Here is a 12,361-nt window from a genome sequence, read left to right as displayed (position 1 = left end):
TCGGGGAACTAAGATCCCACATGCCGCAGGGCAACTAAGCCCGCAAGGCGCAACTACTGAGCCCACGCGCCACAACGAAGACCCAATGCAGCCAAAAAAAAAAAGGAAAACAAAAAAACCAATACCGTTTAATTTGAAAGCACTGAAAATGGCTTATTTTTATCTTATCCTACAATTTCTGATTAATTTTAATTCATTTGGGTAGAACAGTCTCTTTTTATATCCTTCACAATAGTGGCTCTCAAACTTTTGATCTTGGGACCCCTTTTCCACTCTTAAGATTTACTGAGGACCTCAAAGAGCTTTTGTTTCTGTAGGTTATAGCTGTCTGTATTTTCCACGTCAGAAATTTAAACTGAGAAAAATTTTAAATATTTATTACCTGATTTAAACATAATATTAAGCTCATTGGGTGTTAACATACATCTTTTTTTAATTAGACATACCTATATTTTAAAAAACAATGAAAATTAGTGAGAAGGATAGCACTGTTTTACATTTTGCAAATCTACTTAATGTGTGGCTTAATGAAAAATACCTAGATTCTCATACCTGCTTCTAAATTCAATCTGTCATGATTTGTACTTCAACTTTTGGTTGAAGTACATGAAGAAAACCCAGCCTCACATAAATATGTGGCTGGAAAAGGGAAGAATATTTTAATAGGTTCTTCAGATAATTGTGGCCATTTTTCTTTGACACTACACCAAAACTTAACAAGCCGTAGTTTTTAAAGGTTAGCTATAATGTGGAGTCTGAAACCATATCAATGAACTTTTCACACTCTGTTACTTTAAAATCCATTGGTTTATCTTGCACAGTATAAAAAAAAAAATCACATTTGTTAATATGACTGTAGATCCCAGCAGAAAAGTCTTTTAAGTATTGGGAAGCTGTCAAGTTCACCAAAGTGGATACAAGTTTTCCAAAATTCTTATTTTTACTTGAAAGCTCAAAGCTTATCTTTGGCAACAAAAATTATCCGTTGTTTTCCTTGATGTAGCAGGCAGGCTCACTGCATTCATTTTCAGTGTGTACTCTAGGTTCAAGATATAATAAACCTCATAAAGGACATTCTTGGTGTGACTGATTTTTTTTTTTTTTAATTTAAACTGTGCGGGCTTCCCTGGTGGCGCAGGGGTTAAGAATCTGCCTACCAATGCAGGGGACACACAGGCTCTATCCCTGGTCCGGGAAGATCCCACATGCTGCAGAGCAACTAAGCCAGTGCGTCACAACTACTGAGCCTGTGCTCTAGAGCCCGCAAGCCACAACTACTGAGCCTGTGTGCTGCAACTACTGAAGCCCGCGTGCCTAGAGCCCGTGCTCTGCAACAAGAGAAGCCACTGTAATGAGAAGCCCGCACGCAGCAACAAAGACCCAACACAGCCAAAAATAAATAAATAAGAAATAAATTTATATTAAAAAAACCCCCAGAAACTGTGCATGCAACCCAGCCCGACTGATCCAAGGCTTCAGCAGTTTTAACCCTATTACATTTGAACCATCAATGAGCACATCAGCAGAGTTCAAAAGGAAAATAATATCTCAGTGTCATAATGAAAATTATTTTGACCTTGTCAGCCCATTGAAAGGAGACTGAGGAACCCCCCAGGGGTCTGTAGAACACCCTTTAAAATCTGCTGTGTTATCATATAACAACTGACCCCCAACCACCATTCAAGTCAATAGGTGGCAGCCACTAATTTAGAAGAAGGAAGTGACTGCTTAGAAAAAGGAAGTGCTTCTTCAGGGCGTCCACGTGTATTACTGATCCCGAGAACATTAAATTAAGTAGAAGGCTACTTCCACAATCCAAATTCAATATGGAAGCATGACAAATGAAATCCAGTTACCATGCAAGGATTAAAAAAAACCTAAACGAACTGAATTTAATATGTAAATTTCCTCCCAAGGAATTTAAAATATGAATTTTTCCTTAGTTCATCTGTTTGTTTCCCCCATTTGTTGATGTTTTTGTGCCAGGTGTTTGCTTAGCTTCGCAGATATGGAGAGCGATTGACAGACCCTGTGGGTGGGGTCCAGGGGACACGAAGCAGCCAGGAAACATAGCAAAGGCACTTCAGTCAAACGGATCAGATTTCAAGCCCCAGGTCCCCACCCTGGTGCAGCCTGTACTTTGTGATCTCTGGGTCTCTGTTTTCTTAGTTGGATATGAGGCAAATTCCAGGTAACACTGGGAAGACTGGATAAAATGCATGTAAAGCATGAGCGCAGCTCCCGGCCAACAGCAGGCATTCGATCAGTGTAGCCACCATTATGAATAAGGTGCCTGGAAGCAGTCGAGTCCAGGAGTGGGACACACATCCAAGTAATGATGACACAGCATGGGAACTGAGTAACCACACAACGCGATAGGACTAAGAGAAAAATCAACCATTTGTTTAAGTGAGGACGGTGCTATGTAATAAAGAAGCCACCACCTCAAAAGAAGGAGGGAAAGGAGGAGAAGTAAAAAGTCCACCCACTCACACACAAAGGCAGGCCATAGGACAGACAGCAAGGGAAACACCCGGAACCAGCTCTTTTAGGGCCTTTAATGCCATGCTAAGAAGCGCAAACATTTGAGCCACTTTCTTTTTATTCTTGTCAAGACTGAGGAGTTATAAACGCTCAGTGCCAGCAGGTCCTCTGCTCTTAGGCCCCCAGTACACACACATTATCCTTACGCTTGCTGTGACATCCCTGACCCAACAGCAGTCCCCTGGCCCGGGCCTGACTAGTGGAGAAGGGATAGCAAAGCTCTCCTCAGAGGCCGGGGGACAGCAGGAAGCCCCAGCAGCTGGGGGAATGTGCCCTTGGTGTTTTAAGGCACAAATGAGGCACCTAATGGGCAGAGCCATTGTGTATTCTCTCTGACACTTATAAAATCTTGAAGCATGTCTTTAGCTCCACCCAAGCCCCTCCTTTGCCTCAGGTCCTACGCTCCAGTGGAATTTATAGGTTGCTTTGCTTAATGGTGTGCGAACAAACAGAAAGAGGGTCTAAGTGTCTCACGTCCCCAGCCATTTGCAAAGTTTCTTGTCATTGAATGAGAGAGCCCTGAAGCCCAAGCAGCTGCCTGTGTCTCTTTGGCAGGGACAGCAAATGCCACCTGGGTCACCACATGGATGTGCCACAGGCCAGCATGAGGACGGCCCACGGATGTGAGTCTGTGATCCCTTGGCGATCCTGCAGATCAGTCAGTGGGAATCCACAGCCAGTGCTCTGCCCTCAAGTGTGGGATGCGACCATTCAGACAAAATCCACTGAAATCACAGCAAGGTCTTACTCACCCAGAATTTTACGAGGAAGAAGGCATTTTGAGGGCCCTTTCCAAACAGTTCCTTTAAGCCACCTTTCTTTTCAGGAAATTTGTCATAAATCTGACGAATGTCCACGGATTCGAGCAATGGGTCACTGTAAGAATGGTTGGCATGCCCAATGTGCACGAAGAGGTGTTTGTTGTACTGTAAGAAACCAACAGAAACATGCCCATTACAAACCCTTTGATCAACCTGGGACACATCCATCTTGAGCTGCATAAAGAGTGGTAGTCTCGAAATCCCGGAATTCCGCCTTGAATGGCCTCGGGTCTGTGCCTTCGAAAAGATGGAAGATATTAAGAAAAGCCATTATAGCTAAGGGTTAAAACAATCATTGTCTATTATTACAAGGGCATATATTTTCCCAAGTGCCTAAAAAAGTCTTTTTTGTAGACACAGTAGGAAACAACAACTTAAGTTACCCAACTACCAAACCTAGAAACAATTCCGTTACCCAGTTTTACCTGACTCAACTGAAAATAACAGTGACACCCCCTTTGGAGCCCATAATTTACAATGTAAGTCCAATGAGCAGTATGGGTGTGGTCAGCTAACGCCATCACCCAGAATACACTTGTCACTCCAGCTCCCCTAGCAACAGCATGAATGCAGTGCTCTGAGCAATGGTACCCACCTACTTCTTCCATCAGGAATAAGAGAGCTGAGCGTCTTTCTCACAAGTCCCCTTAGTAACCAATCTAAAATTTCTGCAAAAGGGCTGGTCAATATGTGACTGTCAGTGCAAAGTTAGAGTCATGGGTATAGATCATGGAGAGGATTCATGGTGCAGGGCTATATGGGACCAGTAAAAAAAGTCCAGTCACTCATTCACAAAACCAGAAACAGACAAATCAAAACGCTGGCAAGTCATTTAACAAATGGAAATGTTTTCTTCTCCTTGCTTTGGTATAAGATATGGTAACCAGACCAAAAAGGAGTGTGGCAAACCAGTGGTTCTCACCCAGGATGCAGCAGAATCACCATGGAGCATTTAAAAATCACCAATGCCTGGGTCCCACCCAGGCTAAACTGGCATTTCTGAGAATGAGGCCAGGCATCAGTAATGTTTAATGCTCCCTTGATGAATTCCAATATGCAGCCAAGTTGGAGAACCACTGGCCTAAACTCTATACTCCAGCACCCCCCCCCATGCCCGCCTCTCCTGCTGGATAGGCAGTAAGACCAGCCTAATGTGACACAAAGGCATCCAGGGTACAGGGGTTCCAGGGAGCTCAGAACCCAACAGGGTTCACAAGAGAAACCCATGTCAGTATTTGCCCACCAGTCCCTATTCACTTTTCAAGTTTACACTGGCATTTCTCCAACTAGAGCCCTTCCAAGTACTAGTTCCATAGGGAATGAGAAGTCCCAAATAAAAGAAGGCTGCTCTAAGCTGCTCACCAGCAGTACTGTGTACTGCCTGAGATGGAATCTGCGCTCAGCCTGCTTCAGCACAAAACTTTGTGCCCACTGCCAATCAGCTATGATACTGGGTAAGTCCCCCCAGCCTCCGACATGGGGACAGCGATGGCACCTACCTCCCAAGGGCGCTATAGGGTTTATTTTTGTTTTTTTTAATCTTTATTTTTTTTATTTTGTTTATTTTTTTTTTGCGGTACGCGGGCCTCTCACTGTTGTGGCCTCTCCTGTTGCGGATTTTTTGGCCATGTTGGGTCTTCGTTGCTGCGCGCGGGCTTTCTCTAGTTGGCGGCGAGCGGGGGCTACCTCTTCGTTGCGGTGCACAGGCTTCTCACTGCGGTGGCTTCTCTTGCTGTGGAGCACAGGCTTTAGGCGCAGGCTTCAGTAGTTGTGGCACACAGGCTCAGTAGTTGTGGCACACAGGCTCAGTAGTTGTGGCACACGGGCTTAGTTGCTCCGCAGCATGTGGGATCTTCCCAGACTAGGGATAGAACCTGTGTCCCCTGCATTGGCAGGCACATTTTTAACCACCGGGGAAGTCCCAGTGCTATAGGGTTTAAATGATGTACTGCATACTAAGAGCTTACTGGAGCTCCTCCATTCAACAAACAGTAGACACTAAATAAATGTTAGCTACTATTATGTCTCATAAAACCTCTCTCCTTTGAGGTTCATTGAATATAACACATTAAAAGCACTGCGGAAGAGAAACATTGTGTAACTTTCTATAGCCCAAAGTTTCCCAAAGTTGTTTGCTCACAAAACCCTGTAAATATATCCTGAGGAAGTGCTGGTTTACACTCATGACCTGCTACCCACACGCTGTGGATCTCTGGCCACAATGTGGAAGGGCAGGAGGCCCAATACCCCATCTGGTGCCAGCTGTCCACATACAGGGAGTGTGGCCAGGGCCCAGCACCATCTGGGAGAGGGCTAAGCCCCTCTCCTGCTCAACATCAGAGTGCTATCTTTACCAAGGCTTCCAAAACCCTAAAAGGCATCAGGTGAAATGAAAAAGAGGAACGTCAAGCTCCGACATGGATCCAGCCTCTGTTCCAGCTGTCTGGTGGATTTCAGGATGGCCTGAGACCTGGATGCAGCCACGCAGGAACAGAATGTGTTGTGCTGGAAGAAAACTTTTAAAATAAAGTAGAAGCCGTTGTCATGTTAGGGAAGTGAGGTTATAGGGAGGGGTGAAGTACCTCTGATCTTTTAAAAATTTTCTCAAATGTCATCACATCATCTTTTCAATTATAAGCAAACCAAAGCCCACAGAAATGTATGGGGCACTGCTGCTAAGGCGCTTCCAGTCTCATCAGTCGGTAGGAGGATAAAAAACAACACAGGTGAAGCTGGGAGCACAAACACTAGTGCAAGGCCCTCAGAGATGAGGAGGTGCATGAAGAGGTGATGCCTCATGCCTGGCCCCTCTGTTGGACCTCTAGTTACCAGTACAGGAGCAGAGGGCAAAAGGCGTTGTTCCTTCATTATCCAGACAACTGGCTGTCTCCATGTCCATCACCCAACCCTTAACCAAACCTTGCTTGCAGCAAGCTCCCAGCCCTACCCGTCTTTGAGAGGCGCCATTTCTGTCACTTCTTGTGGCATCTGTAGGCAGTGAGTTTATGGGAAAGAATGGAATACAAACAGAGCCTTGGGTAGTATACCTGTGAAAAGAATCAGAGTCTCTCTGCTGAGCACACCTCACTCCCAGCTCTTCTGCCTCGCCAGCTCCCATGGGCCAGGGAATCCGAGCTGGGGTGAAATTAAAACTGTTGTAACTCAGGGACCACAGCCTGGACCTCCAGGCGTCAGAGATCAGGAAGGTGAACGACCGGAGGGTAAAATGTAGCGTTCTTCAATGGGGTCCATGAAAGTATAGCTGAAAATCAAGGTGCTGAGCACAAAGCACTCTGGAGCCAGACAAGAACCTGAAATCTCGGTTTTCTCGTATGTACAATGGGGATATATGACTGTCATACAGAACAGGTTGGAAGATTAAAGGAAATAATGCACAGAGGGTGCTCGGCATAGGGCCTAGCATACAAGAAGTGTTCAATAAATCACAGCTGCTAAGATTACTGTTGTTGCAGTGGATTGTGTGAGATTAACTAGATCCTGGTGTAGAATCAAAAGAACTTTCCTACTTTAGCTATCCCTCCTGCCTAGCAATGGAAAAATAAACACAAATAAGCCAAGAGCTGGGAGCAAGTTGTGAAGCCGCATGGCTGTTCAGATCCTTGATTACAGCCCACCCATTACAAGCTGCTCGGGGTGTTGGCCTCTCACCTGTGTCTGCAGAAAGAAAGAGAACTGTGTCCATTCAGTGTTTGTACAATGTGCTTTCTATATATGTGAGGTCACTGCCTCACAATGACACTGTAGGCAGATTTTATTAAAATCGTTTTTACAGATGAGGAAATAGAAGCTCAGAGATGAACAGATTTGCCTGAGGTCACACATCCAGGAACAGTCCTGAAGTTAAGAATAAAACTTGGATCTGTCAATGCCACAGCCCATGCATTGGCTGCAAACATCAACCACACTGTCTCCAGAAGAAAATATAAATGCCTAGATCCTTCTAACTCAGATCTACTTTTTCTGAAAGTTGATCTGAGAAAAGAGAAGAAAGCTGAATAACGTTTTCAAAATTCTGAGAAATGAAATTAGAGTTCGGGACAAACATAATTATTCACAGCTGCATCAGATAGAGGCTTCAGAGGTTTCTATTTTGAGGAGTTACCTTAGTGCCCAAGTGGCTGAAATGAACTGAGCATGGGCAGGCTGTCTTTGCCAAAGGAAATCGGGCGCTGCCTCCCCAAGGCTGGTGACTTGAAACCAAACCCTGACTGTTGGCATCTGAGTGGCTTTATTCCTGCCAAGAGGTGACTTTGTTTCTAAGAATACAAAGGGCTAAAGAAGGCATCCTGGAGGCCACAGCAGTGGGACAAACAGACCTCCCTCTCTCCTTAATTCAACCTGGCTAGGTGAGGAATCCCTCTGCACCCAAATCTAGAAGGCTGAAAAGAAGACGTCTACCTGATACGTTTGGGTTCAAGTTTTAATGAAATTAAAACCCTAAAAACTATTTGGTGAGGCTCTACTTCCCATCCTGCCAGATCTCCTTGTAAGAGAAGACTAGGGTGGATACCTCATTTCCCTTCCTCTTTCCCCAGTAAATCCCATTTTCTTTCCAGCAGTGGTGGTTTCCCCAAAACTAAAGGTGAAACACAAAACCAAAACAGGGCAGTTCTATTCTATATGTCAGAAAACAAATATTTACAAAAACAACAAAAATAACAACAACCAACGATCCCAAGTATGTGGGGAATGTGCAAGCAGAAATGGGGTGAATGTCAGTGAGTCACGTCTACCAAAGCCTAAGCCTAAATTTCCTTGATACCGAAAAGAGAGGTTAACGCTGGCTTGTTCAATTACAAGAAAGTCTCCTAGGCACTCAGTAGATATGCTGATTATCAACATATCAATGACAACAACAGAAAAGGTGCTCACTCTGCACATTTCTTTTGTGGATTTCCGTGGAACAAATCAGCACACCTAAGGTCCATTATATACCAGGCACTGGGGTGGGCACAGGGAATCCATGAGCTAACGGTACAAAGCCCCTCCCTTCAAAGAACCTACAGAGTGAATGTATGGAGCCAGCTTTTTGCCTCTGTAGTCAGAACCATCGGCTGCCCATTAAATACATGTCCTCAAAGATTCTCATACAGAAGACTGGGATTAAGGACAGTCAACATCCCCTCCCCTGTACATCCCATGACTTAAATCAGCATGTACCTGCTCTGTTCGTACGGATGGCAGTGTTCTCCAGCACTAAACACACAGTGTGATTCATTAGCAAGGAGAACGTATGTGGGATTTATCCTGAAAATGTGAATGAAGCTTCACAAGCCCAAGGTGCAAACCATGATGAAAACCAAGTTAGCCATCACACGAGAGAACAGAACACACTCTCAGATTTGTCAGGGTTCAGAAAACCGACCTTCCCTGCAACTATGAGGTAGCGATAGGAGGATATGTTCTTTTGAAATGAGGGAGTAAATCAAAAAAGCAGGAGATGGGCTTCCCTGGTGGCACAGTAGTTGAGAGTCTACCTGCCGACGCAGGGGACACGGGTTTGTGCCCCGGTCCGGGAAGATCCCACGTGCCGCAGAGCGGCTGGGCCCATGAGCCATGGCCGCTGAGCCTGTGCATCTGGAGCCTGTGCTCCGCAACGGAAGAGGCCACAGCAGTGAGAGGCCCGTGAACAGCAAAAAAAAAAAAAAAAAAAAAAAAAAGAGGGAGATGAGGCCGGAACCCAGAAGAAGGGTGAAAGGAACACACTGGCCCGCAGCTGGGCTGCTGACCTGGACAGCAGCCAGTCCAGAGGGGACGAGAAGCTGGAGGGCTCCTAAAGGGACTAGAGAGATTCCCTGACTTAGCTGATCGTCTGGAGAAGAGTTTGAGAATTCTGTTAGAAATGCGGAGGATGAATTTGTGTAGGTATATAAAAACGGAACAAATAAAAAGGCAGTGACAAACCTTAGAAAAAACAAGTTTTACAATCAAGAAAATGGTTCTAACCCATTATACGTTAACCATGCTGTGTACAAAATTTGCACAGGTTTGTAATATAAACACTGAGTGTTAATTAAACCAAAAATTGTGATGTAACCATATTGGGGGGGTGAGGATGTGCTAAGTTCAGAGAGCTAAGTCCTGGTCTTCCGCAGTAAGAAGTCAGAGATAACGTCTGCAGATCAATGGACTGAGATACAGAGTAGAAGCATGTTGTTTAGAAATACGGAGATACTATACAAAGCAAGGAATAAAAGGCGGCAGCAGCTGTTCCTAAGGAGCAGGACGGGGGGGTGGGAGACAGGGCCAGGGGGCAGGCGATGGCTGCTCTGCCTTACAGGCCATGCGTGGGGTGTGATCTGGCTTATACACGAAGCACATCTATTACTTTATTAAATTAAATAAACAGCCAATCCAAAACTATCTCGAAACATCATGGAGTTTTGTGAGGAAAGAACTATAAAGGGAAACAAAAGCACAAAGAGTCGTGCTTCAGGATGTTCATTCCAGTTGGCCACAAGTTCCCTGGACCTGAAAGGAGCTTGGTCAGATCATAGAGCCTTCCTAGGCCCAAATACTCAGGATGACTGAGCAGGAGCTTGGACCCTGTCTGCCTGCAGGGTTCACCAGAAAGACTGATGTTGTACCAGCACAATCCTACCTGGATTGAGATGTCCCGCGGCTCAGCAGCCCCTGACACAATCTTAATACACAGATTTCTATTCTGGCTTGGGGAAATGCTCATTTTCTCTTTTTATTGCTAGAACCTCTCCAGTTATTCTTCACAGCAGTTGTAAACAGTGATAAAGGTAAATGTAATCCTAAAATCTCCCCAAAGTGACTTGTGAAGGGTAATTTAGCTACCCTGGGGGATTAACAAAGGACTTTCCCCCTCCTCCAAAGCTGTTCTGCGAGGTCGCTTTCCTTCCTGGTCTCTGGCTCTCCCTCTCTCTCTGCTGCTTAGGGAGGCTGCAGGGGAGGAGGGCTGAGCACCAGACTCAGGAGTCAGACAGGGTCTGGGTCTGAGTCCTGGCGCCGGCACCGCTTCCTAGCTGAGTCATCTGGGAGGGGCGCTTTCAGCCCTCTCCACATCGGTAATGCAGGAATAATAACAGTACCTACCTCGAAGGAGCATCACGATGCTTAAAGGAGATCACACGTGGAAAATCCACAATGCTGTGCCAAGCATGTAATTTGTTATTATTATCATTGCTATTATTATTTTCCCCAATAATCACGATGTTTCTGTACTTCGGGTGAGATTACTTGAAATTATGGCTGTTCCTCTGACAGCAACGAAATGGAAATACTAAAATTTTAAAGCAGAAATTGAGAGGAAAGTTTCAGACACATTGGTGATTTCTACTGTCCCGACACTGCCATTATGTACTGTACTGTAGGGCAGCTGAGGTAGGGGTGACGTGTACACGAGGCCTTGAGGAATCCGGCCCCTGAACTACCCCCAAGGCATGTCCGTGAAGAATGCAAAGTCTGTCCTCGCAAGTGGGGCTAGGGCAGCCTGGGCGGTTGCCCATTACTGCAGATGAGACAAACCAGAACAAGCAACTCCCAAAGTGGCCACTGGGGTTTAATTTTCTTTTCCCTTTTTTGAAAGGGCTGCTACTACGTTCTAGTCCAGAGCCCTCTGATGAGGCAGTTCACTTTTTATGCAAAAGGAAAGGGAAAGCCCTAAGAATCTGCTGGTCCTTGGCATCTGAGAGGCTCCCTTGGACACACCCCAACGCTGCACTACACTGTCTGACCTGAAGATGGCGGTCTTTCCCTAAACTTATTCCAAAAATTCCAAGTATTTGAAGAACGCAGTAAAACCTTGAAAAATGACTGCTGTCAAATAATACCGGGAGAAAAATTATAATCCACTTAGGAATTCAAAGAAACCAAGACAAATAACTCATGTCAAGGGATGCTAATGTACAAGTTGAAACAGAACAAGGACAAATCACCTACATTTGCTTCCTGTTATTTTCCTGCCTGGACAGTCTGCTCAGACACCCCCAGCGCAGCCTGGGCAACCTGTGACGGCCCCTGGGCCCTGCAGGGACAGGGAGTGGATGCAGGATCAAGCCACGGAAAGTGGCCTGCGTCTTCAGTCCCTGGGGAGAGGAGCTTGCCTGAGCTCACGCTCCAGCAGGCTCTCTCCTCAGCTAGCTGGTCCAGAGGCACCAGCCCTGTTCTGGCTACTTGGCCCCCCGGTGCTGCTTCCTCCCCTCCCTGTGCTCTTCCCAGAAAGAAACATCACTGAACACAAGAAACAAGGAACGAATCGGTCCTTCCTTCCTGGATCTCACACCAGGATGCAACCCCTCACCCCACCTCCCACTTCCACCACCACCTCCATGGAGCGGCTGCTGTTTTCTTAAAAAGAAGTGCGTCTTCCCCACACAAGTGCAGCTGTTAAGGCCCACTGGCTGAGTACAGGGACAGCGACCAGGAAGGCAGGCGGGGGTGGGGGGGGCGGTGGCTGACCTGCTAAGGAAAGCAGATGGAGCCTGGCTGGGCCTCTGTGAAATGTCTATAAAACCCAGATTTCCAGATGCTTTCAATTGCCTCATCCCCAAATGGTCATGAATAAAGAGGGTGAGCGTCCAGAGAAGCTCAGACATGGAGAGTAAACCACCCACTGCTGCTACGAGAGGGTGCAGTTGGCATGGATGAGCTGACAGCACAGCTTGGCAGTCGTGCAGGACAGGGTGGGAAAGGCTGTCACAGCGACCTGTCACCTCCAGCACTGGAGAACACTCCATGTCCCACGTCCTACTGGAAGACCACACGTGGTAACACGTAAGAGAAAAAGCAGGCAGAAGCATGAACATTGAGCACAGCCAACCGTCAGACCTCCTGAGGACCTGGAAGGCCAAATGTGCTTTCTGACCATTTACTCAAATATGTGATGCGTACATTAAGAACCCATGGGTTAGAATCCAGGCCCTGCTGTTTCTGAGCTGTGTGGCCTGAGCCAAGTTGCTTAAACTTTCTGGGCTGTGGTGTCCTCATCTGAACAGAGATGTCACCTG

General features: G+C 46.1%; 1 protein-coding gene across 1 annotated transcript in view; it reads right to left on the bottom strand.

The window, feature by feature from the left end:
* Positions 1–12,361, bottom strand: part of TEAD1 (TEA domain transcription factor 1) — a gene marked incomplete at its 5' end in the record, with an annotated part of 260,557 nt that overhangs the window by 36,423 nt on the left and 211,773 nt on the right. The window contains one exon of the mRNA XM_082660096.1: positions 3,297–3,470. Within this exon, the coding sequence (XP_082516222.1) occupies positions 3,297–3,470 (174 nt within the window). The remainder of the gene's footprint in view (positions 1–3,296; positions 3,471–12,361) is intronic.

This window comes from Grampus griseus (genome assembly GCF_964374135.1).
Source record: "Grampus griseus genome assembly, chromosome: 8".
In the NCBI taxonomy this organism is placed as follows: domain Eukaryota; kingdom Metazoa; phylum Chordata; class Mammalia; order Artiodactyla; family Delphinidae; genus Grampus; species Grampus griseus.
Note: the sequence above shows the minus strand (reverse complement) of the source record. Positions and strands in the feature narration are given on the sequence as shown.